At 43.4% G+C, this 25,106-nt stretch overlaps 1 protein-coding gene across 2 annotated transcripts in view; it reads right to left on the reverse strand.

The window, feature by feature from the left end:
* The window catches only part of CAP2 (cyclase associated actin cytoskeleton regulatory protein 2), a 138,513-nt gene that overhangs the window by 39,452 nt on the left and 73,955 nt on the right, over positions 1 to 25,106 (reverse strand). For both annotated transcript variants that reach the window (XM_064597138.1, XM_045866328.3), the window contains 2 exons: positions 1,228 to 1,371; positions 804 to 889 (listed from right to left, as the gene is read on the reverse strand). In XM_064597138.1, the coding sequence (XP_064453208.1) occupies positions 804 to 889; positions 1,228 to 1,371 (230 nt within the window). The remainder of the gene's footprint in view (positions 1 to 803; positions 890 to 1,227; positions 1,372 to 25,106) is intronic.

Genomic DNA, 25,106 nt, shown 5'->3' on the forward strand with positions numbered 1-25,106 from the left:
GAATGGAACTTTATTGCTTTTATTTTTGCCTCATTCCTTCTCTGAGTGACTAGATATCAGCCACACCACATTTAGCTAGCTGTTTATAGGGCCAGCCGTGACATTATGTATCAGAGGGGAAGAAATCCCATGACATCCCTTGAGTAGTTTAGAGACACTTACGGCATGTCTCCATTCGATCCCATTTTCAATTCCAACACCAGTTTAAAGTGTCTCTAGGATCTCTTATTTGTACTGTAGAATGTGATGCCTTTTTAAGCTGGTTCTCCAGCTTGGTTTGGACTCATCTGCGCTGCTCTTTTTATAGATGTGTGTCTCTCTTGTCCACCCCAACTGTATTTCGTCTTAACGCACTCACTGGTTTCCCTCTCAGTGGCCTGGTTAATTGTCACATCTCATTTCTGTTGCTCATTTACACTTCATTTCCCGATTTCTCCTTTCTTCTCTCTGCTCACCCACCAACTCTGTCTTGGGCAGCGTAAAGAGTCGTGACCCTCTAGGGCGGGTCCATCACGAACCATCACAGAGCTCTCTGGCTGTTGTGGGAACACGTATGGGGTGACACAGATTCAAGTAGGGAGTTTATCATCACAAGAGAACTGAGGCAGATATTCTAATGCACATACATTATCTGGATAACGGACCTCACTTCCCACTTTGCTTTAGCTGCAAAAGTGGGATATATCCTTAACATTTACCGTAAACTCGCCTTTGAAAGGAATCGGGGGTGAACTACATGAAGCTTTGGGACAAATGTCTAACAAGCAAGCAACTGAAAATTTGGCTAATAAAGGAATACGTACCTGTGTTTGTAGTCTTTGAGGACCCTGTTAGTGTAAAAGGTGGCGGCATCATTCATCTCCTTGACATAAGGACCGGGTTTGGGGGACTGAGAGAGCAGGACCATCACCCAAGCATAGAAGGAAAAAAAAATAGGATAAGAAAGAAAATGCCTTCAAGATGAAGAAAAGCCATGGAAATATTAAGTGAAAGTTGGAGGCAAACATTTTGCTCTGTAAAGGGGCGGGGGTGAGACATTTCCACATCTCAGAACACAAAGCACTGAACCGTAAACAGGGTAAGAAAGATCTGGAGCATTCACCGTGAGAGGAATTCCCTGCAGTGTAATAGACAGAGGAAAGAGCCCGAAAGTAGCTAGAGGTTCTCCCAAACACTCCAAAAAAGGGACAAGTTGCCGGGATGCCATTCCACGCAGACAGGACTCACCACAGCTATCCAGCCGAGGGCAGGGATGCTTTCGCTGACGGCCGAGAGATGATTGAACATTTTACTCCCCCGGTTTCTCTCTCGGAAAGTCTGGATTTCCTGAATCTTTTCTGATATTGGTTTCAGAAGCACAGCCATGTCATTCTGCAAGCAAACATTGAGCACTGTGACCAAGGGCAGAACAGAAGCTCGCGCCTCTATCCAGGTTGGCCTCTGCAGGAGTGCTCGGGACCTGTCATCTGTCAGGGGCTTCCAGAGTAAGACGGATTGTTGTTGTTGTTATGGTAGTATGGTATTTTCATTCTCGGAAGGACAAAAACTGTACATATTTTTAACATTATTAAAACTGTCCTCCGGAGACATGGACGAAACCCAGCCATATGAGACAGCCCCTGTTTTAGAGAGTCCTGCAGGGACCACAGGGACACTGAGTGTGGTCAGCTATATTTCCAAATGGAACACACAGATCACACGCTGGAACAACACAGGCCTAAAATCAGGGTGGTGAGACGTTAGTCAAAAGGTATCTTCTTGGGGCACTTGGGTGGCTCTGTCGTTAAGCGTCTGCCTTCGGCTCAGGTCATGATCCCAGAGTCCTGGGATCGAGCCCCGCATCGGGCTCCTTGCTAAGCAGGAATTCTGCTTCTCCCTCTCCCGCTCCCGCTGCTTGTGTTCCTGCTCTCCCTCTCTCTCTCTTTCTGTTAAATAAATAAAGAAAATCTTAAAAAAAAAAAAAAAAAGGTATCCTCTTGTTCCTGTGGGACCTGATGTGAGGGAGCGTCTTCGGTTTGACCACAGTTCCCCTAATCCATGGGAAAAAGTGGAAATCTTCCATGGAGGCTCTTTTTAAGAAAATGTGATTACTTATAATATTTACAGTTACCTGAGTCTGGTTTGGCTTTCTACATTGTACCCCGTGAACTTGGCCAACGACCACTGGGTAGCCTAGCTGCTGATTAATTAATTCAACAACTAACTTCCTTAGTCATATGAAAAATGATTTTCAAAATCATGTGAGCTGAGTTACAAAGTATCACAGAGACAGGTGCCTGCCTGGACCACCTCCTCATCCATCCCTTTAGCAATGTCTACTTTCTTTGGTTTTGAAGTAGATACAAGGTTACCTGATTTTTGTTGTTGTTGTTGTTAAATGCGCTCCAATGAACTAGAAACAGTTTGTACTTCAGCTTTGTAACAGTAGTTGAAGACGTTTTGGCAATATTTTACAAAATCTCGTTTGCAGGAAGAAAAATGGAAAAGCCCTTAAAACTCCTTCATTTCTTTAACTTCAGAGTAAAGGTTCTCAACCTTGGCCACACATTGAAATTACCTGGGAGCTTTGAAAAACAGAGGCCTGGGTCCCAGCCCCAGAGACTGTGATTTAACTGGTCTGAAGGTGGCCTGGGGTTGGGGGTTGGGGGGTGGGAAATGCTCCCCAGGCACAGATTTTAATCACTGTTATAGTGGTGGCTTAGCACCCCAAAGGACAGTTGTCTCTGCCAGGGACAGCAGACCATTAGGGAAGAAGTCGCATTCAGCTACAGCAGTTTCCAGACCTCACTTCTCCTTCTTGACCCCTGTATACCCCTTCCCCTGCAAGAAAAGCACTTAAGGGCTTTGGGATTAGAATGACATCAGTTCAAATCTCAGCTCTGCCACTTACTACCCATGTGACCTTGAGCAAATTCCTTAATCTGAGCCTTGGTCTCCTCATCTGTAAGTCAGAGATAATAATACCTATAACCCGTAGCTACAGGAGATAGAGCATTTTAAGCCTCTGTCACAGGGGAGGTACACAATAAGTGGACTTGATTATTATTACTATTACGCAATTAGCTTAGACTGGAGGCAAAAGGGCCGTCCTCTGTAATATGTAATACTCAAATAATGTCTGTGCATTTAAGATAAGAGAAGCTCCAAAGAAATATCCACCTAGGCTAACAGGATTTTAAGGTTATAGAAGTCCAAACTGGGTTGGTTCAGCTTTTGACCGACCCATTTGAGTAGGTCACAATCAGTGTTTCCAAAAGTAACTGAAAGAGAAGAGAAACGATCAGAGGGCATTCACATGTATTTCACGTGGGTGCGTGATTCGTGAACAATCTGTTTCATTTCCATGGCCCATGTATGCATGCGTGTGTAGTGGTGTGTTTGCATGTATGTGTGTCCATGTGTGTGCACGTGTGTCCTGGTGTGTGTGCATTTGTGTCCTGAACTACACGGTACAATGTATTTCTCATTATGAATCTCAGTCTAAAAGTGTGAGAGGCATGGATCGAATCCAATTCTCCCACCTCACATAACTAGGAGACAAGATTAGCTAGCAAGCGTTAGTTGAGTTGGAGCTAGAACCCAGGGCTTCTAAGAAGCCCCGAGAGAGTTCTCTGCATTGGGTGCTCAAAAAAATACAGTTAGCTCCCCCCACACACGTTTTCTCTCTGCCAGCAAGACTAGGGAAAGGTATTGTGAAGACATTAAAGGCTCAGGTCTGGAATGAGACTACCTGGGTTCAAGTCCTTGCTGGCTCGTGCACTAAGCCCTAGGCCTTTCCACACATTACCAAATGTGTCTACGATTCCATGATCTCATCTGCAAAATAGTGTTGAGAATGGTCCCTACTTCACAAGGTTGTTAGGAGTAAATGAGAGGACACGTCTGCACTTGGTACAGAGTCAGGTATGTTGGGGTGCTCAGAAAACAGGGGGTGATCTCAAGGTATCTGCCAGTGAAGCCTCTGACTGACCAGATTCACTGACCAGCTCCTTCTTATCACTTATATGCAAAGACAGGGAGAGATTTCCTAGTTGGGATATGCAAATGGATAGAGGTGCGTTTTTGTCTGGGAGAAACAAAAAGAATTATAGGCAAAGAGAGCAAGGTGTTCTCAAGGTTCTCAGTGGACTTTTTAATTCTTCCATATTGAAGGAGGAGAAAAACAAAAAAAAGTTGCTGCATAAGCTAGCCAGGTCTTGTGGAAAATTCAAGAATACCTTTCCACCCTCTCCCCTTAGAACCATTCCAAAGAAAAGGTCTGATAGATTTGGCAAGGACACCCTGACTCAGGGTTGCTGTAGGCTGAACTGTGTCTGTCCTTCACAAATTCAGGTGTTTAAGTCCTAACCCCTGGTACTTCAGGACATGTTTGTATTTGGAGGTAAAGTCTTAAAAGAGGTAATTAAGTTAAAATGAGGTCACTAGGGTGGACCCCCAACCCAAAAGGACACAGACGTGTAGGAGGGAAGATCACGTGAAGACGCAGGGAGATGCCTGCCTTCTATGAGGGGAGGAGAGAGGCTTCAGAAGAAACCAACCGCCATCTTGATTTCAGACTTCCAGCCTCCAGAACTGGGAGAAGGTAAATTTCTATTGTTTAAGCCACCCAGTCTGTGGTACTTCGTTCTGGCAGCTCTAGCAAGCTAGTGTAAGGATGTAATGGCTTTACAACCAAGCACCTCCGAACACTCAACAGCAAACAAATCTCTAAATAAAACAACCCTCCCCCCGCCCCAAGCATTCCCTGCCCAAACACAATTCTTCCATGTTTGTTTCTTAATGTCTGCCAAAAGTCAGGTTTAAATGTTCTCCTTGGAATTTCACTTTTTATTTATTTATGACAGCATTTTTTTTTTAAAGATTTTATTTATTTATTTGACAGAGAGAGGCAGTGAGAGAGGGAACACAAGCAGGGGGAGTGGGAGAGGGAGAAGCAGGCTTTCTGCCGAGCAGGGAGCCCGATGCGGGGCTCGATCCCAGGACCCCGGGATCATGACCTGAGCCAAGGGCAGGCACTTAACGACTGAGCCACCCAGGCACCCCTATAGCATTTTTTTAAATTAAGTAAACACTACCCCCACAACATGGTGCTCCAACTCATGACCTCAAGATCAAGAGTTGCACACTCTACCGAGTGAGCCAGTCAGGTGCCCCTGGAATTTCACTTTGAGAAGGGAAACATTTCCCTCTTCAAGGGATTCTTTTTAGTCCAAATTCAACACCCGGCCAAAGGTGTGTTATAGGTTCTTCCAGAAGACAGCTGATTTTTACTTATGGCAAAACTACTCAAAAGCATCCTGATTTTGTCCAACAATTCGCTAAGCTGTAATATTCTTGCTCCAGTGACATTTTGAGAAAGGCCAGAATATCTGAATTGTTGGTGATATCTGGCCTATTGCCCCAAGGGGGAAAATAACCAGAAACATTGTATTTACAATGTTAGATTGATTTATTAAGGCCATCTTCGTTTATCTCCAACTTCCCAAGAACAAACTCTAAGGTCTGAGGAGACAGGGTATTCTGGAAGATATTTTATATGGGTTATCTGATGAAAGCATCATAAAGATTGAGAAAGTCTTCTTTTGCCTTAGTTTGGCAATTGCACGAAGAACTGTCCTCATTAAAAAGAAAAAAAAAAAAAAAAAAAAAAAGAAAAAGCCAGGCTCAGAGATCTAAGTACAACGGCTATTTGCATAACTTTAATAAACAGTATAACTTTTATTCTGTGCCAGCAGATTTCTCCTGTACTTCAAACTAGGCTTACATTCTCCAGCTCATCCTGAAGTTTCACAGCTGGAATCAAACACAGAGAGAACATTTGGGTGATGGTGTGATTTCTGTCAAGACTGAGCACGTCAGGATGTCAGAGGAAAGGCAAATGGGAGAAGCAATTACAGGTATTGCCACCTGTTTGAGTATTGAGCCTGTATTAGGCATACTCGATAAATACAGGTTGAAAGGCCAATGTCAATCAAGGGCTTTCCACTCGTAGAAGGAGATACATTTACCAGGTGTGCTGGGTTTTTTTTTAATGGATGTCCTGGTGATGGCTCCTCAGAAACATCTAGCAAGGGTGCCTGGGTGGCTCAGTTGGTTAAGTGACTGCCTTCGGCTCAGGTCATGATCCTGGAGTCCCGGGATCGAGTCCCGCATCGGGCTCCCTGCTCAGCAGGGAGTCTGCTTCTCTCTCTGAACCTCCCTCCTCTCATGCTCTCCATCTATCTCATTCTCTCTCTCAAATAAATAAATAAATAAATAAAAATCTTAAAAAAAAAAAAGAAACATCTAGCAATTACTGTACTTCAGATTGGCTAGTTTTACAAAGGTCTCATTCAGATTACTTTTTAAAAACTCATCACTCAAGTTTCTTTTATTCTGAGAGACCTGTCCCTGAAAGAAAACCATTTTGCAAGGTTCAAATGAAGAGTAACTGAAAAGTCTTGCCTGCCCTTCCCCTGGGTTCCATGGGCTTTAGCAGAAGGAGAGAGTATTTCAGGACTCCATGTCTTTATGACCCTAGTTTCTGCTTTAAAGTTGAAGAATTGAGACCCATTATCAGCTTCATCTCAGTTCAGCTCCAGAAATAATTGTTTTGCAGAAAGTAAAATTAAAGAGCTTTATCAGCAAGCTCTGTAGAAACTTTACCCAAAAAGGAAAACCAAATTTCCACTCATGCTATTTTGTAAGGGATGGAGCAAACTCTGGGACTTTGACCTCAAAGATGTGTCACTGAGTGAAAGGAAATAAGCCTATTTCTGGAATCCAGGGTTTTTATGTGGTTCAACATCAGGTAGAGAATGGATCAATCCACCATTACTTCTTTTTAAATAATTTTTTTTGGATTAGAAAATTAATAGACTGTGAAACATTGGGAAAAAAACAGATGGGAAAACGTAAGTGAACAATAAGCATACTTAATTCCACTGCATGAAAAAAATGCTAAATGTTTATTCTTTTCTGGTAGACATGCTTATTAGAGATCTCTTCAAAAATAACAATAATTACTTTAAAAACACTGGCTATTAAGAACATAAAGAAGAGTCCTTGAATTCGAGCAGTTCAATTAAAACAAGCAAGCACACAAACAAACAAAATCCCATCAATATATTCTTGGCAAGTACTGTGAAAACTCTGTAATTTTAGAAAGAATGTTTTAAATGTAAATACTACAAAAGCATTACTATTATGACTCAGGCAAACTCAATAGCATCAAAGAGAAAACTGGATTTTAACTATTTGAATCCCACTTACATTTAAAATTCAAGAAAACTCACATCAAACAGTAATTCTCAGCCAACCACACTGCCAGGTATCAATCATTATTACTTTGGCTAATGTGTTTTTGTGCAAAGTTTTATGAGTTGACTCCACTTTGGTGCATGAATGTACACGTGTATGACTTATAGCCCAGAGATATATAGAGAAAGGTATATATCAAAGAGTTATAAAAATTTTTTTATTTAATTTTATTGGTTTATTCATATATTCTACATTTTCCAATCTGTACACGCATTTCTTTTGTGATGAAGGGAAAAGTTTTAAAACATATTAACCAGTTTTGTAACATTTGGTGGTAGAAAAAAATTTTAATAGGTACTATTAAATTTACATATATCAAAAAATGTTAAGCCTCTTCCTTACTATCAGGAAAGCAGCTTCAGGAAAACATTATCAGAAATTATCAGAATGAATTATGCAGATGAAGAGTAGGCAAAAGTTATCCAAATCAGGAACAGTATTTGCTTCTAAAAATATATTATTTGGGCATGTGCTAATAAATGAAGCAACTGTTTTCACCATTTTAAGTTAGGAGCAAATATTTTTTCTCAGAAACATTAACTCGAGTTAACCTGCTTTGAGCAATTGTAGACATTTCCCTGCGCCAGCTCCCCTTTGTGTTCCTCTTACATAAAATTTTTCCACTGTTCAGGAACATTTTGGAGGTTTGAGAATATGCCTTGTGGACTTTTAGAAACACTTTACATTTAAGACAACTTGTGAATTTAAAACATTCGCAAAACTGTCACAGAATCTAAATAAACAAAACTCACCGAGCCCTGCAAATGTACATGATACCATGTTAGTTGTCATTATATTGCATCATGACAAATTCCTTGGAAAATATTTGTATATGTTTGTAAGGATATACATTCCACACATATATCTCATTTTAGGGTTCGCCTAAACTCTCTTTAAAAATACACTTAAGAATCCCCAGGGCTTTTGCTTATATTTCTTAAAAATAATTTTTAAAGAGTAAAACCATGAAGACTTGGTCTCCTTGGGGGAATGAATTGTTGTGGAGTGTTGCATTGTCCTAATACCTAAGAGAGAAGCTTCTAACATGCAAAAACTCTTACTTAAATTTTTAAAGCAAATCTTTCAACAACCCATTATACTCATCAGAACTTTTTTTTCAGTAATTTTTTTTTAAGATTATTTATTTATTTATTTGAGAGAAAGAGAGAGAGACAGAGAAACAGCATGAGAGGGGAGAGGGTCAGAGGGAGAAGCAGGCTCCCCGCTGAGCCGGGAGCCCAATGTGGGACTCGATCCCAGGACTCTGGGATCATGACCTGAGCCGAGGGCAGTCGCTTAACCAACTGAGCCACCCAGGCGCCCCAGTAATTTTTTTTAAAAGAAACCATTTCAGACATACATAATAGCATAGAGATTAACAGGCATCCATGTATATGAAACATAACTTAATATTGCATAGGGGAGCACCTGGGTGGCTCAGTCGGTTAAGCGTCTGCCTTCGGCTCGGGTCATGATCCCAGGGTCCTGGGATGGAGCCCTAAGTTGGGCTCCCTGCTCGGTGGGGAATCTGCTTCTCCCTCTCCCCCTGCCCCTGCTCTTGCTCTCTCTCTCAATCAAATAAATAAATAAATAAATAAAAATTAACAATAAATAAATAAAATCTTTAAAAAAATATTGCACTGGGGTCCAGGATCATCATTATGCTAGTCCTTTATATGACATTTGCTGGGAAACAGCTGAAAATGCAGAGGTCTGGAGCCCGGGACAAACTATTTAGACTGAACCTCAGGGAAGACACTGAAGCTTGATGTTAAACTGTTCTATTTTTCTCATAAAGGTAGAACAGTGCACTTGCAGTTGCAAATTGCGCATTTTTAAAATTGAGGCATAAATTGACATATACATTATATTAGTTTCAGGTGTATAACAATGATACTTGTGTATCTTGCTAAATAATCACCACAAGTCTGGTTCATAACCATCACCATATATAGTTACAAAATATTTTTCTTGTGATGAGAGATTTTAAGATTTACTCTCCTAGCAACATTCAAATATGCAATGCAGTATTATTAACTATAGTCACCATGCTGTGTGTTACATTCCCAGGACTTATTTATTTTAGAGCTGGAAGTTTGTACCTTTTAATCCCCTTCCCCCGTTTTGCCCCCCTCCTCCCCTCCCCACTGACAACTCCCAATTTGTCCTCTCTATGAGCTTAGTGTTTTGGTTTTGTGGGGTTTTTTTTTTTTTTGATTCTACATATAAGTGAGATCATATGGTATTTGTCTCTCCCTGATTTATTTCACTTAGCATATGCCCTCAAGGTCCACTCATGTTGTCACAAACGGCAAAATTTCATTCTTATTTATGGCTGAATAATATTCCATTGTATATATATTCCAATTCGTTCATCCATCCTGATTGACACTCAGGCTATTTCAAAGTCTTGATTATTGTAAATAATGTTACAATGAACACGGGGGTGCAGATATCTCTTCATGTTAGTGTTTTTGTTTCCTTTGGAAAAATACCCAGCAGTGGGATTGCTGGATCATATGGTAGTTCTATTTTTAATTTTTTGAGGAACCTCCATACTGTTCAGTGGCTACACCAATTTACATTCCCACAAATTGGGCATTTTTTTATTAGAATTTTTTTTAAGATTTTATTTACTTATTTGACAAAGAGAGAGAGAGAGAGAACATAAGCAGAGGCAGCGGCAGGCAGAGGGAGAAGGAGACTCCCTGAGGAGCAGGGAGCCCGATGCAGGGCTCAACCCCAGGACCCTGGGATCATGACCTGAGCCGAAGGCAGTCGCTTAACCAACTGAGCCACCCAGGCGCCCCCAAACTGGGCATTTTTAATGTAAAGTCTTTTCTGCCAAAGCATTCAGCAAATCACAGGCTAACGAGCCTTCTCCAAAGTCATTTTTTTAGTGTTCAGATAATAATCCTGCTGTTACCAATATACTTTAAGTTATATATTTTAACACTCAAAGCCTTATTTAGGATTTCAGGGCCCTTGACACTGAGGGATGAATACTTTGTCAATCCTCGCTTAACAATTTTTTTCTTTGCCACTGTTCATGGGGGTGAGCTTAGCTCTCCAACACCTCTAGTTTTTTGTGCTGCAGTTGAGTGATGGAGTCCTCACTTTAAAACCTACAATTCATTAATCAGAACAAGAATACAGTTCTGCTAACATGATATGCGGGCCACAATTTTCGCTAAGCTCTCAGTGCCTGACACATCTCAGAAGAGGAGGTCTGCGATACGAAAAGTGGAGTTCAGTGGAAATCTCACTGTTTACGTAACGACCCACAACAGTTTGTGTCCTTATAATACCTTATATCCTGAATCCCGCTGCAACAGTGGGAGTCAGAAGATGGAAACAACAACACCAAAAAAACCAAACAAAAACCCCTTTAACATTAACTGTTCCCTCAGGTTGAGATTTATTGTTTTCATTATAGTTGTTTTGATAGGTATTCTTTCTTTCACTGGTAGTGCAAAAAAAGATTAGTCCAGCCAGAGAAAACACATCTTTGGCATTCACGCATGGGTGTGCGGGCTAAAAAACGAACGTGGGATACCCGGGAAGCTCTAGTGTATCTCTCCTGTTAGATCGGATTTGACAAAATGGGTTCCTCGAAAATGCTGGGTTCATGGCAGGGACATGGGATTAGCTGGATTATTTGAAATCCAGAAAGAAAGCAGTGGGTCAATAATGGGCGATGAGAAATAAAGACATACTAAATCATGGCAGACAGAAATCAGAAAAAAAAATTAAGTTGAAAAGCAACAACCTCAGCTGGTTATCCACAGCAAGCATGAGAGAGTAGACTGGGTGGCTGAGAAGGATCTCATCTTGCACTTTGTTATGTTTTTAGCTTATTTTATGGGCCCAGCTGAGAAGATATCAACTCTTAGCCTATCTGGGGAGGTATCACCTGGCTTCTGATAGTGATGAATTTTATAATCACCTGTAATTTTACTTTACAGGATACTGAACATTAGAGCTGAACAGCAGATCTCATTTTGTGCTTTACTTAAATGCACAGGGACCTCACTAAAAATTTCTAGGGGTATAAATTGGAGAAAATTGCCAAAACCGTTCCAATGCACCAGCTTTATAAAATCTAAAATATACGGTGATCAGAAATTAGTTCTTTGAAATGCAAAAAGCAAAAACATAAAAACCACACACATACAATACTGTACTGCCATTAACTTGTTTTTCTACCAGCATTTGTTGAGCCCTGACTATATGTCAAACACCATAGAGTCCCCACTTGTGTCTACTTTGTAATGATAAATCTCAGTTTTAAAAAAATCTTTATTTTTTTTTAAAGATTTTATTTACTTATTTGGCAGAGACAGAGCACAAGCACCAGCAGGAGGAGTGGCAGGCAGAGGAAGAGGGAGAAGCAAGCTCCCTGCTGAGCTGGGGGCCAGAGGCCAGGCTCTATCCCAGGACCCCAGGACCCCAGGATCATGATCTGAGTGGAAGGCAGACGCTTAACCGACTGAGCCACCCAGGCACCCTTAAATCTCAGTTTAAACTACCAAAGCTCCATGTGAAAAATGCCAGCCCAGTCCACAGCATCTACTGGGTCACTGTCTTCCCCCTGGATAAGTGGCCCATGGTAGAAGGACGGCCAGATGCCCCTGAGACTCATTTATGAAGAACGTTGCTGAGATGACATAAATCTGTAGTTTCTATTTCAAACTCCGGAGATGCGAAGAATTTCAACAACTACCCTGTGAGTCTTAAGACAACCCACAGGGTAGGTGAACTATTACTGTATCAAGCTACTGATGCTTAGCTCCAATCATTCTTTTTTTTTTTTTTAAAGATGCTATTTATTTATTTATTTATTTATTTTGACAGAGAGAGACAAGAAACCTGCTTTTTCTTTTAAGATGAGCACCATCTCCATAAGATTCCACTGTCTGCTTTTATCAAGAATAATGCTCCCCACTGGGCATCCAACTGAACACCGGCCCCGGTCTGGTGAACAGCAGGGCACAAATAGTGCCTCCTGGTCAATGGAGGTTGGGAGAATTCTGCACATGGTATCCGCCTTTTGGCGAGTCATGATTCACCTCAGTATACTAATGGAGGTACTAAAGAAATCTATTTAGCTTTGCTGAACCTGATGTTTCTAAAGCTTTTTTTTTTTTTTTTGCCCACGGAACCTTTTCTCTCCCCCATGCTCAGTTTTCTAGGGATCTGATCTTGTGTGGGACAGAACGTGGGAAATCCTGCTCCCGGAAGTCTGGGTGGGCGGCTTCCGGGACGCTCAGAAGTCTGCGGGGCTGCTCACTGGGTATCCATGGTCCCCCTCCTTTCCAGTCAGCCTTGCTCATTACCATGGAAACACTTCCGAGGGCATTTAATGGAGGTGAAGAAGCCTCTTCTCCTTCTCCCCCTCCAGCGCGGGCTTCAGGAGCTATAATAATCTCGGGGAGGGCTGTAGACGCAGCCCGCCCCCTCTGCACCCAGATTCTGTCTTCTGCTGTCCCCTCCGTCAGTCTTTTTTTGACCAGCCGCGCCCACTTCTAATCACTCCCAGCATTTGCGGTTCCAGTCTCATTCCTCTCCCTTCTCCTCCTCATTTTTGTTTTCTCTTCCTTCTCTCGCACCCCAAGCTGTGGTGTGGAAAGGCAGACTATTTAGAAGCAACAACATTCTTTTCCTTCTGCAGAGCAAACTGATGGCTCATGACATTTGCCTCTTGTCTTCAGGTCTTGAGCTGTCTTTTCTCCCTGTGCTGCCCCATGGCCATGGGATGCTTCTTGGTACCCAGGACGGATTTCTGGCTACTTCCAGGTCCAGAAAAGTCCCCGAGCTTTTCTTGATTTAAGGTTTCCTTATGCTGCAGATCTCAGGGGTTCAGTCTTACCCATGCGTGTAGATCGCTGTGCCTGGTTTTTCACACTGACCCTTAAGGGGAGGTGTGGCTGACGGTGTGTGAAGCTAACATAAAGCTATATATCCAGAACAGCTTTCTATGAGGTATGTACATGAAGACCATTCTTTTATCTTTGACTCAGTTATTAGATATAAAGCCCATAGCTCTTGACTAGGTAGTAAAATGGAGATGATTGTATTCGTTACACCTCTAGAGAGAGTCCTCTTGTTACCTGTTCGTTTTTCCTTTTTCAACAAATGTATACGGAGTGTTGTCATCTATGTGCCAGGGCTGGTCAGAGGTGCTGGGGTGGGGCAGTAGACAATACAGACAATTTACAGCAACAAACAATACAGGGACTCTCCTGTCCCTGCCCTCTTTTGTTCAGATGGATTGGGATAAGAATTGGCTCACACAATTTTGGAGGCTGACAAGTCCCAAGATCTGCAAGGTGAGTCGGCAAGCCAGAGACCCAGGAGGATTAATGGCAGAGTTCCAGTCTGAAGGCCAGCAGGCTTGAGACACAGGAAGAGCTGATGTTAAGTTCGAGTCCACAGGTAGAAAAAAGCTGATGTCCCAGTTTGAAGGCAGTCAGACAGGGGAATTCTCCCTTACTCAGGGGAGGGTCAGGCTTTTTGTTCCATTCGAGCCTTCAACTCATTGGATGGGGCCCACCCACACTAGGGTGCTTTATTCAACCTACTGATTTAAATGTTAATCTCATCCAAAAGCACCCTCACATAAACAGCTAGAATAATGTTTGACCAAATATCTGGGCACCCCATGGCCTAGTGAAGCTGACATATAAAATTAACCATGACAAGAGGAGACAGACAACAGTAAACTCTGCAGGGGGCAAATAAACTCTGGGAAGCAGATTTCTGATTAACGATGATTGGAGAAAGTATCAGTAAAAACAAAGAATAATAAATGACTAAATTATATAGTATGTTAGGTATTAAAAGCCACTGGGGGAAAAAATGGAATCGAGTCAGGGGGAACAGAAATACACATGAAGATGGGTTTCAGTCTAAAATAGGATGGCCAGGGGCACCTGAGTGGCTCAGTAGTTAAGTGGCTGCCTTTGGCTCAGGTCATGATCTAAGGGTCCTGGGATCGGAGCCCCACGTTGGGGGGGCGGACCCTGCTTAGCGGGGAGTCTGGTTCTCCCTCTGCCCCGCCCCCGCCCTGCTTGTGCTCTCTCTCTCTCTCTCTCTCAAATAAATAAATAAAATCTTTAAAAAAATTTAAAAGAAGGGGCGCCTGGGTGGCTCAGTTGGTTAAGCGACTGCCTTCGGCTCAGGTCATGATCCTGGAGTCCCTGGATCGAGTCCCTGGATCGAGTCCCGCATCGGGCTCCCTGCTCGGCAGGGAGTCTGCTTCTCCCTCTGACCCTCCCCCCTCTCATGTGCTCTCTCTCTCTCTCTCTCTCATTCTCTCTGGCTCAAATAAATAAATAAAATCTTAAAAAAAAAATTTTTTTTTAAAAGAAAATAAAATAGGATGACCAGAGTCGGTCTTATGAGGAAGGTGACGTTTGAATAAATACTTGGAGGAGGCATTAGCCATGGGGCTGTCTGGGGGAAGCAGATACAACTGTTGCAAGAGGAAACCACCATTGCAGGGGTCCCCAGGCTGGAATGTGTCTCCAGTGTTCAAGGAATGGCCAGCAGACCAGTGGAGCTGGAATGAGTGGGAGAAGAGGTTGGGGCAAGAGGTGGAAGAGGAAATGGTGGGGAGCAGGGGAGCAGATCACACAGGCTTTTCAAAGGACTCTGGCTTCTATCCTGAATGAAATGGAAATCACCACAGAGTTTTGAGCAGAGGGATGACATGATGTGATTTTCTTTTCTAAGAATCATTCTGGCCACTGTGCTGAGACTAGATGGGGGGAGGGGGGAGGATAGGGGCAGGGAGATCATATTTGAGGCTTTGCAATAATTTGGATGAGAGATGGAAGCAGCTGGGGCCAGGGTGACTGCAGGGGAGATTGTGAGAACTAGATTCTGGACTGGATGTGGGCTACCTGAGCATAGAAGGAGTCAAGAATAACTCCTTGGTTTTTGACCTGAGCAACCAGGATGGCATTGTGGTTACTTGAGAAGCAGACATTGAAGAAGGCAAAGATTTTAGGAGGAAGACCAGGAGTTCAAATTTGACACACTGTTTAGTCTACCCTTAACCATGCTTTCCCAGGGGCCACATTCACTGATATTGTCTGCAAAGTGGCTCTTTATGTCCTTAACTCCCCTCCCTGCTCCCAAGCTGGATCCCTTTCTGCTTTCCACTCTTCAGCTTGCCTTTACTTGGGGGCATGTCCTTCCATCTCAAGTCAGTGCAACACAGGGTCTAACTGCGTTGCTCCTCAGATACAAGGATGGTGCCCTTGGCTCACAGTCAGCAGGAGGTGAGCTCTGTGCCATTTCTCTCCTGGTGATGGCTTGTGCTGAGTCATCCACTCAGGCCAGCAGCAAATGTTTGTGAGACAATTAGCCTGGATAATGGGTATACTCTGTGGTTGGTGGTAAAATTATTTTTATTAATTTCCCAGGTCAGTTGCTCATTATATCCTGAAACTAGCTGGCCCACAGAGAGATCAAACCTTTGGACTTGGATGAATCTGTACCATATTTTAACTAATTGAAGTAATGGATGGAGACATACTATTTAATATGGTTGATTTGGGGCAGACCCGATCATGTTGTATGAGTGTGTGCTGGTGATCTAGCCTGCTTTTTTTCTTTTTTAAGATTTTATTTTTAAGTAATCTCTACACTCAACATGAGGCTCGATCTCACAGCCCTGAGGTCAACAGGTGCACCCTCTACCAACTGAGCCAGCCAGGTGCCCCTAGCTTGCATATTTATGCTACAGTGCTTGTCACATAACAGATATATGAATGAATAAACAAATTATTGTTGAAGTAATAAATAAAAACGAACCTTCTGAGAAGTGAGATGTGACCTGGATAGTAGAAATAAACTTATCTACCTAAGATGGTAATAGTTTATCCTGTTTTGATATGTGTATTTTTTAATTCATAAGTGAACAAAATTATCAGATATCTTCTTTTATGTCTTCTTCCTCTGTTTTCCTTCATAAGCTTTTTCTTGCATGTTATCCATCTTGACCTCGTCAAGCTTTTTTGTTCCTATTATCCATTAAAATACTTCTCAAGCCCCTACTATGTACCAGTTATAATCCTAGCTACTTGGAATACATTACTGAGAAAAGAAAGACTTCCTCTAGGTTTATAAGTGGTAAACTGACCATAAAAAAATACACATAATAAACATATCATACTATGAAAAAAAGGGGTAGAGCAGAAAAAAGGGATGGGGTGGTGCTGGGGAGTTTTATTAATGTAAAAAGACTCAGGTGAGGATATCTGGCTGACTGAAATATTTGAGTATCTGGTTAATTCTGTTTGTTCCAGCCAGTTGGTCACATGCTAGCTGCTGATCAGAGTGGAATATGGAATATCAATGAGGAGAAAACAGGAACTGGAAGGGGATAAAAGTTGCTTCCCCCCGCCCTGCCCCCAACTGGCTAACTTAAATTCAGCTGCTCATAAGCTACATTCATAAGCTACAGTTCACTTTCAACTCCAGACACTCTTGACCTTGGCATACGGTACAGGATAACATGCTTGCTGCCAATGAGCATTACAGAATAGAATGCGCCAGTTGCAGTTTCATTTGCTTGATCACCTTGGTGCATTACCAATCTTCATTATTTTCATTATTTAAGTACATTGTGTCAGCTCTGGGTCCTTCTGACTTCCAGTCCATAGCATTACTTTATTAAATTAAATATACTCAGGGTTTTTTTTTTTTTGGCGACCCCCAAAATACAAAATTAAAATGTGAATACATGTACCCTACCACTGGGCAACATCATAAGAGATTGGTAAATTTACGGAGAAGGAAAACATACAACCATCTCCCATGGTTGGTTTTAGGAGATTTCTCTGAATGGCTAAGATGTACCTTTCCAACATCACACATTCCCATTGCAAAGTACAAAATGCAATTTCTACAAACCAAAGGTTGCAAACGAGAGGTCAAAAAGTCAACCTCTGTCTTTCCTTGCAGCACTTTCAATGCTCCTTCTAGAATAAAGAGAGGGACAGGCTGAAGCCAAGAGCAGCTGAGCTAAGCAGCCAATGAGATTTGTTCCTCATCAGCAGGCCATGTTAGGAACCCCACAAAAGTCTGTATAAGACCTTTGGTGGTGAACATCACCTGGGGATCAGTTTCAGGGGGAGGGAGGACATGAATTATTGATTGCCTACTATCAATCAAGCACTGTACTTTGTATTCTACATCTCATTTAAACACCACAAAACCTTGGAAAAGTTGGCATTATTATTCCTATTTTATGAATGAGGGAATAAGGTCAATAAATACTTAATGACTCGCTCACAGTCATCTGGCTAGAACTGGGATTTGAACCCAGATATATATGCTTCTCAAAGCTTATGTCCTTGGGCACAACAAACAAAGCTTTGGCTTTGGAGCTGAACACATCTGGGTTTAAACCACCTCTTTCACACCATTTGGGGTTAACTCCCCTCTGTGTGCCCCAGAATCCTTCTAGGAAAAGAGAAAGTAAGACTCATCTGTGAGGTTCTGGTGATGACCAAATAAGATAATGTGTGTATAACGTCTGACACATCACAGAAGCCTCAAAATGGGAGCTGCTGCCATTTTCATAGTTACCTGAACATTTTACTGACCTCAGATACTGAAGAAACAGTATGTCATTGATAGCCAAACAAAATAGTATGACTCAGTTAAACATCAGAATTGGTAAAAGAACTGAGAGTGTAATGCCCACGATATGCAACCAAGAGGACGAGCTTATGGCAAAGGTCCCCCTGGATGGGGTCTTCTCTTCTTGAGCCTCCTACCCAACTGACTCATGTGCTCCTGGTACCTACTCCATACGCTGGAGCACAGATGGGGCACCCTGACAATCTCTGGAGCATGGAGGAACAGTCGTTGGGACAGGGCGCCCAAGCTCAGTGCCAGGCGTAACCATATCACCTCTCATGTGTTGACACCACGCTGGACTCTGAGAACTTACTGCTGTTGCCTGTTGCAGTCAGTACTGATTAGTAGTTACTGTATTGCTGATTCTCTTTAAAGACAGTGTCTCTCGTGGCCATCAGTTTTATAAATTTTTTCTCTCGTGGCCATCAGTTTTATAAATTTTGGATTTAATATCATTTTAGACTTTCTGGCACAAGTGTTTTCCTGTGTTTGTAGAAGTGGGCCACAGGCAAAGGACGTATGTCAGCTTCTAGTGGTAGAAGGCCTCGTTTGCTACAGACCCATTGGACAATGGAGTTCCCACACGCTGTGTGCACCACAGTCAGTCTCGGACTCCGCCCCTTGTTAACCTAGTCACCTCATAGAACAGATGTGAAGCAACAGGTGCTCCATATTCATTAACCCCCTTCCTCCCTACACTTTTGGAAGGTATAGTTTGAGACCAACTGCATTAACTCAGAGTGTAAACTCCAATGATGAACACAGACTACTATTTAGTGAGATGCCGCTGTATGACTGATACTATGGTTTCCACCTTGATAGATGCACATTCTTATAATGACTTTGAAATGAAGTAGTAGTATCCCATTTTTCAGCAGACAAAACTGAGATTTAGGCACACTTAATATTTTATCTCTGAAGTTAATGTTGGCCTGTGTTATGAATGATTTTTTTTTAAAAAAAGGGAATGAAATTCATTGGACAACTACCATTAATTGTCTCAATGACCACATTCCCACCACCAGGCTGTTAACAGAGGAGTAAGATGGTTCCATGAATGCAGTTACAGCGTAATGAGATGTGGTTCATGGAGGGGTTGGGGAGGAGCTGGTTTGAGGTAGGTGGGGGGCAGGGAGGACAATCCAGAGGGGCCATGTTTGCTTGTTCTTTAAGAATGAGAAGAAATGTGAGGGGTAAAGGCATTCTAAAGGCTGGGAGAACAGCAGGCAAAAAAAAAAAAAAAAAAAAAAAAGGCAACCTAAAAAACCCAAAAAAACAAAAACACAGAGGCATAAAAAGTCACAGTATGCAGGAAACAACACATTTTCATGGATGGCATGGAACACGAATCATGTGGGGGAGTTCTGGGTGATAAGGCTGCTTAGCCAGACAAGGAAGGATCTGCTCCCCGGGAGCCCCACGTGTGGTGCTGAGGAATGTGGATTTTAGTGGGGAGCCCTGGGAAGATTTTAAGCAGAGCAGTGCCCCCAAAACCAAGCTGGCAGGGAGGAGAGATTCAGAGCAAGGTGCAGGGGTGGGGGCAGCACCAAAGCAGAGGCAGCAAGGCCAGTTGGGGGTGCTTATAAGGTATTGATAAGGGACTGAGGAAGGCAGTGGCTGAAGCAACTGGGAGAAGGGGACGAATCTGAGAGGAATGTCGGACAAGAATGGATTCTGTTTCTTTTCTGCTGTGTCTTGAGCACCCGGGACATAGTAGGCACTCAATAATTGAGCGTTGAGTTGATGAATGAGGTGAAAATGAGAAGTCAGGCCAGAGGGAGACATGGAGGAGGATTCCAAGGTTCCCTCTTGGGGGATGCTATTTAAAACTGCAACTGCCTCCTGCTGATCAAATCAAGGGAAACTGCTGGATGCGATGAGCAGAACAGACACAGCACCCTCCATCCACAGCGGCTCATCCTGCAAGCCAGAGGTGACCATGACAATATGGCGCACAAGGAATTCCAGACATCCCGGGCTTTCCGCAGGACTCGGAATGAGAATTCAAGCCCATCTTGCCTGAATCTTAAGGGGCAGAGTGACTTCAGCTGGCCTCTGGGTTATGGTCAAGAGTTAATAAGAGAAAACATTTTTAGATCCCTAGCCTTTCCTGATCCCATGTGATGGAATTTGAGATCTTTTTTTAAAAAGATTTTATTTATTTATTTGAAAGGGAGAGCAAGAGCACGAGCCGGGGGCGGGGGGGTTCGGGGAAGGGGCAGAGGGAGAGGGAGAAGCAGACTCCCTGCTGAGCAGGGAGCCTGACATGGGGCTTGATTCCAGGACCCTGAGATCATGGCCTGAGCTGAAGGCAGAGGCTTAACCAACTGAACTACCCAGGTGCTCCCTCAATTTGGGATCTTTTATAAGTAGTCCTATAGTGTTTTTATGATATCCTTGACAATGATTGAATATTATGTTATTTACTTAGATTTCTCACCTGAAGATATTTAAATTATAAACACTCACAAATTCCTAGAGTTTTACTTCCTATTATTTTGTGGGATTTTTTCCTTTTTTTTGCTTCTTAGAACATGTTTGGCCACAAACATGGGACATTGTTGTAATACGAGGAATGTTTAGGTTCTCAGAACTGGTATGCTCCATTTATACTCCTTCACTCCTTGAGCAGTGTGGCACCATGGATGGTGGGAAGATGCACAGCTCACCCTCCCCCATTCCTTCTTCCCTTCTCCTTCCTCAGCCTCAGAAGCCCCTGCACTATATGGGGCCCAGCAGAGCCTGTCATAGAGGTGGAGTTTGAGGGCTACTTCAATAGAAGGTTCTACGAGTCTCTGGTTTCTGACAATGAAGGGAAAGAGCATTTGAAACAGGGAATAGGAGGTAAGACTGGGGAGACATGGCTGCCATTTAGATTTTCCTTCCAAAATACATGTACTTTTTGGAAAAGTATGCTATTTATTTAAAACTGCAACTGCCTCCTGCTGATCAAATCAAGGGAAACTGCTGGATGCAATGAGCAGAATAGACACGGCACCCTCCATCCACAGCTGCTCATCCTGCAAGCCAGAGGTGACCATGACAATATGGCCCTTGGGGTGCCTGGGTGGTTCAGTCAGTTAAGCGTCTGACTCCTGATTTCAGCTCAGGTTATGATCTCAGGGTCATGAGATCGAGCCCCGCATCGGGCTCTGGGCTCAGCAAGGAGTCTGCTTGGGATTTTCTCTCTCTCTCATATAAATACATAAATTCTCCTGCCCCTCCCCCACTCTCTCTCAAATAAAGAAATAAAATATTAAAAAAATAATTATTAACCCTTGAGTTATCTATTAGCCCTTTTTTCAGGGTCAGTGTAAATCAACCAAGAGCTATAAAGGAGTTGATAAGAAAAGAGGAAAAGTGGACGGGAGCGGGGAGCTTGCATGGCAGGAAAAGGGTGTTGATGATGGGAGCTGAGAGGGTGAGACCCACACTCACTCTTTCCACTGTACCTTGGGGCTAGCCCTGGGCCCGGTTCTCAGCACCAGCTCCCTTGCCGTCTTGGGCCAGAGTGTCACTGGCTATCAAGACTGGCAGGGGAAAGCTGGTGGCACTGGTAACCAGAAGCGTGCACCTGAGGCTGGTAAAAGCCTCATCGATCACCGCAGGTCTCTGGCAAGTTCTGTGACAGAACATCTGTGAGGTTTGGTGTCTCCATCTGTGAATGGAGTGTAACATTACTATGCATGTGCTCTGGAGTGACATTATGCAAACTCAGAAGTGATAAAAGAATTTTGAGATCCTTGAATTAAAAGGTTCCTTATAGTCACACAGCATGCCATCAGTATTTATCCTGTTTATATTAGGACTGGGGGAGAGGAATCCCTCAGGACTAGGAAATCTGTTTACTATTTCTTTTTTTTTTTTTTTAAAGATTTTATTTATTTATTTGACAGAGAGAGAGATATCGAGAGCAGGAACACAAGCAGGGGGAGTGAGAGAGCGAGAAGCAGGCTTCCTGCCAAGCAGGGAGCCCGATGTGGGACTCGATCCCAGGACCCTGGGATCATGACCTGAGCCGAAGGCAGACGCTTAACGACTGAGCCACCCAGGCGCCCCCTGTTTACTATTTCTGTTTGCCATTCTACTTCTCTCCAATTCTCTCCCTGCTGAACTCTCCCACTTCACAAAACACGTACTGTCCATGCTATATCTGTACTCTCATGGTGAGCAGAGATATCGGACGATAGCATTTGATCTTGCATTTTGGATTCATTTAGAAGAATCTTCACACTAGAAAATCAGAAAGAATGATTTTCAAAGGCAGTGAAAGAAAACTATCTTTGGTTAAGAACAGTTTGTGTCCTGGGGCGCCTGGGTGGTTCAGTCGGTTAAGAGTCCAACTCTTGATCTCAGCTCAGGTCTTGATCTCAGGGTCGTGAGTTCAAGGCCCGAGTTGGGCTCTACGCTGGGCATGGAGCCTACTCAAAAACAAAACAAAACAACCCAAAAAACAAAAAAACAAAGAAACAAAAGAAGAACAGTTTGTGTCCAGAGAAGCAATGGGGATGTGGTTCCCGAGACCGTGACCTAATCCTCCTTCACCTGTAACAGGGACAACTCCAGGGACCTACACGCAGCTGTGGGGTGGTCTCAAAACCATTTTGTCTACTGAGTTTTCTGACTCAAGACAATTCCACGATGCTGTCCCAGTCAGATCTCCTGGTCAGGCACCTGTGTGTTGCATGCGCGGGACCCCGTTCCCCATAAAGCTACCCACACCCGTAACTGATACAACACACACCCTCAGCCCCATATGTATTCTGTTCGATTTTTCCATTGGCAAAACACCTGGGAACATGTTAGATCCAGATGAAAAGCAAGGTGTTTACAAACTAGTAAAGAAATATGATATTTATCCTGTCAGCTGAAATGAGCCCGACAGATGTATTTTTGGTTAAAATTAAAATTGTGAGTCGGATCACATTACCCCGGCGATGCCGCCAGATGCACAGCGTGTCTGACAAAGAGGCAGCCCGTGGTCATTTGAGCCAGGCTGCGGGTTCCAACAATTCAGGACGAGGGAGCTCATTACAAGGGCTTGCCTGAGAGGGAGGCCCCACCCAGGGGTCGAATGCACAGGAGCCAACTCTTGAAAGTGGTACAGAAAGGATTCGCTTCTATCTTTCCCTGCCCACAAACATCTTCACCGTCAGGGAAGAGTTCTGGGAAGAAAACAAATGCAGTCATCCTCTTCCATTTGGGTTTGCAGAAATTGTTCTCGTCTTGGACTAGCAGGCTAGACATGTCCCCAGGGACAAAACACGGAAACGGGTCAGTTCTTCCCACCAGGCTCTCTGGGACTTCTCTTCCCACTGGACTTACACAACTCCAAATAGGAGTGACTTGTATGTGTCCAGAGGGCACAGTGGGGAGACACAGAAGAAAACCCAGAGGGCTATATTCTGGGGCAAGCTCCTGTGGTTCTTCTCAGGGTCCCCTTGTCCGTAGTTTATAAGCCTGGTCCACTTTTACTGATCAATGAGCTGCTGGTTCCTGACCTGAAACCAGTGTTACTGGTAGTACAGGGAAAGATCTCTGACCTGCTGGCAGGGCGGGCCTTCCTGAGGGCTTCGCGCTCGAGTGGCAGGAGCTGGACATGTGACAAGGGCTGTATCAGGGGGTCCCAGGGCTCCACGCAGGCTTGAATTTCCATCCTTCCATGCCTTCCCTTTATGGAGTAGTATTTGGTTCTTTCGCACAGGGGCCTAAGCCCAACCATATCCATTTTAATAATGAATCCCAAACTGGATCCTTTATCACTGACTTATCTGCACTCTGCAGAGCTAGTCTATGGCGGGCTGTGTTTCCCTGGGGTGTGGCCACTTGCACACCAGGGAGGGCTCTCCTCCACGTTTACAAGTGTTCCATGTATACGCATGACATCTTAGGAGTCACAAAGATTCTTACAGAACTGCCCAGAAAAATTAGAAAGGAAACCATGGAGGGGAAAAAAAAAAACGAAAGAAAAGAGCTGCTTATTATGTACCCTGGGCCCTCTCGAGAAGGAATTTGGGGATTACCATTCCCCCCACCCCAATAAAATGATTTGAAATAGAGAAACAAGACACAACCACCACAATATAATGAGCTTCATAAATAATAAATAAGTCAAACAGATAAAATTCACCAATTAGCAGCCTGAGTCCTATGTAACCGTTTTGTAATTTAAAGGGGAGTGAGCGAAACTCCATGGACCTGAGGCTATCCGCCTAAACATGTGTGAGTGAGCCAATGACAACAGCTTCCAAAGAGAGGTAGAAGACACAGTTATCACTACGGAGGAATCAGGAGTGACATGAAGCTCGGCAAAACTTGCAAATATCACAAATGAATACAAACACAAAGAGGAGGATTGGTGCAGCCCAGATGGTTAGTATTACCGTCTGACATGCCGGAACAACTGGGCCAAATTATGGCTGTATTGCACAGATAGTAATATTGGAACAGGCCCTACAGACCTAGTGTTACACCACTGAGTTATGTCTCCCCTAAATTCAGATGTTGAGGTCTTAACCACAACAAGTACCTCAGAATGTGACCATATCTGGAAACAGGGGTGTTGCAGATGTAATTGGTTCAGATGAGGTCATACTGGAGTAGGGTGGGCTCCTAATCCCTTATGACTGTTGTCCTTCTGAAAAGGGGAACTCTGGATAAGCAGACACACATCCTGGGAGAATGCCAGGTGAACATGAAGACATCAAGGTCATGTGTCAACAAGCTAAGGAATACCAGATCGCTGGCATATCACCAGAAGCCAGGAGAGAGGTCTGGCAAAGATCCTTCCCTAACACCTTCAGAAGGAGCACGGCTCTGCCGACATCTTGATTTTGGACTTCTAGGCTCCAGGACTGTGAGACAATAAATTTCTGCTGTTTAGGCCACTCAGCCTGTGGTACTTTGTTATGGCCGCCCTAGCAGACTCATACACCTAGCAGATAGAAGAGAGAATCTCAAGCTTTGAAGAAGAGGCACACAGTGGAGTCAGGAGAGGATTGTAATGAGCACAAAATTAGGAACACAGATAACAGAAAATTTCCTGACTGGAAACAGACCTTTGGCATAGATATGAGAACCCAGACAAATCTACTCACTAGTGAGTGACTTGCTGTGCCCAAATTTCCCTTCATAGGCTTGTCTATCACTTAAAA

The sequence above is a fragment of the Mirounga angustirostris genome, unplaced genomic scaffold, assembly GCF_029215605.1.
Source record: "Mirounga angustirostris isolate CCGP_5_RB_7025 unplaced genomic scaffold, mMirAng1.0.hap1 SCAF_8, whole genome shotgun sequence".
Taxonomy (NCBI): domain Eukaryota; kingdom Metazoa; phylum Chordata; class Mammalia; order Carnivora; family Phocidae; genus Mirounga; species Mirounga angustirostris.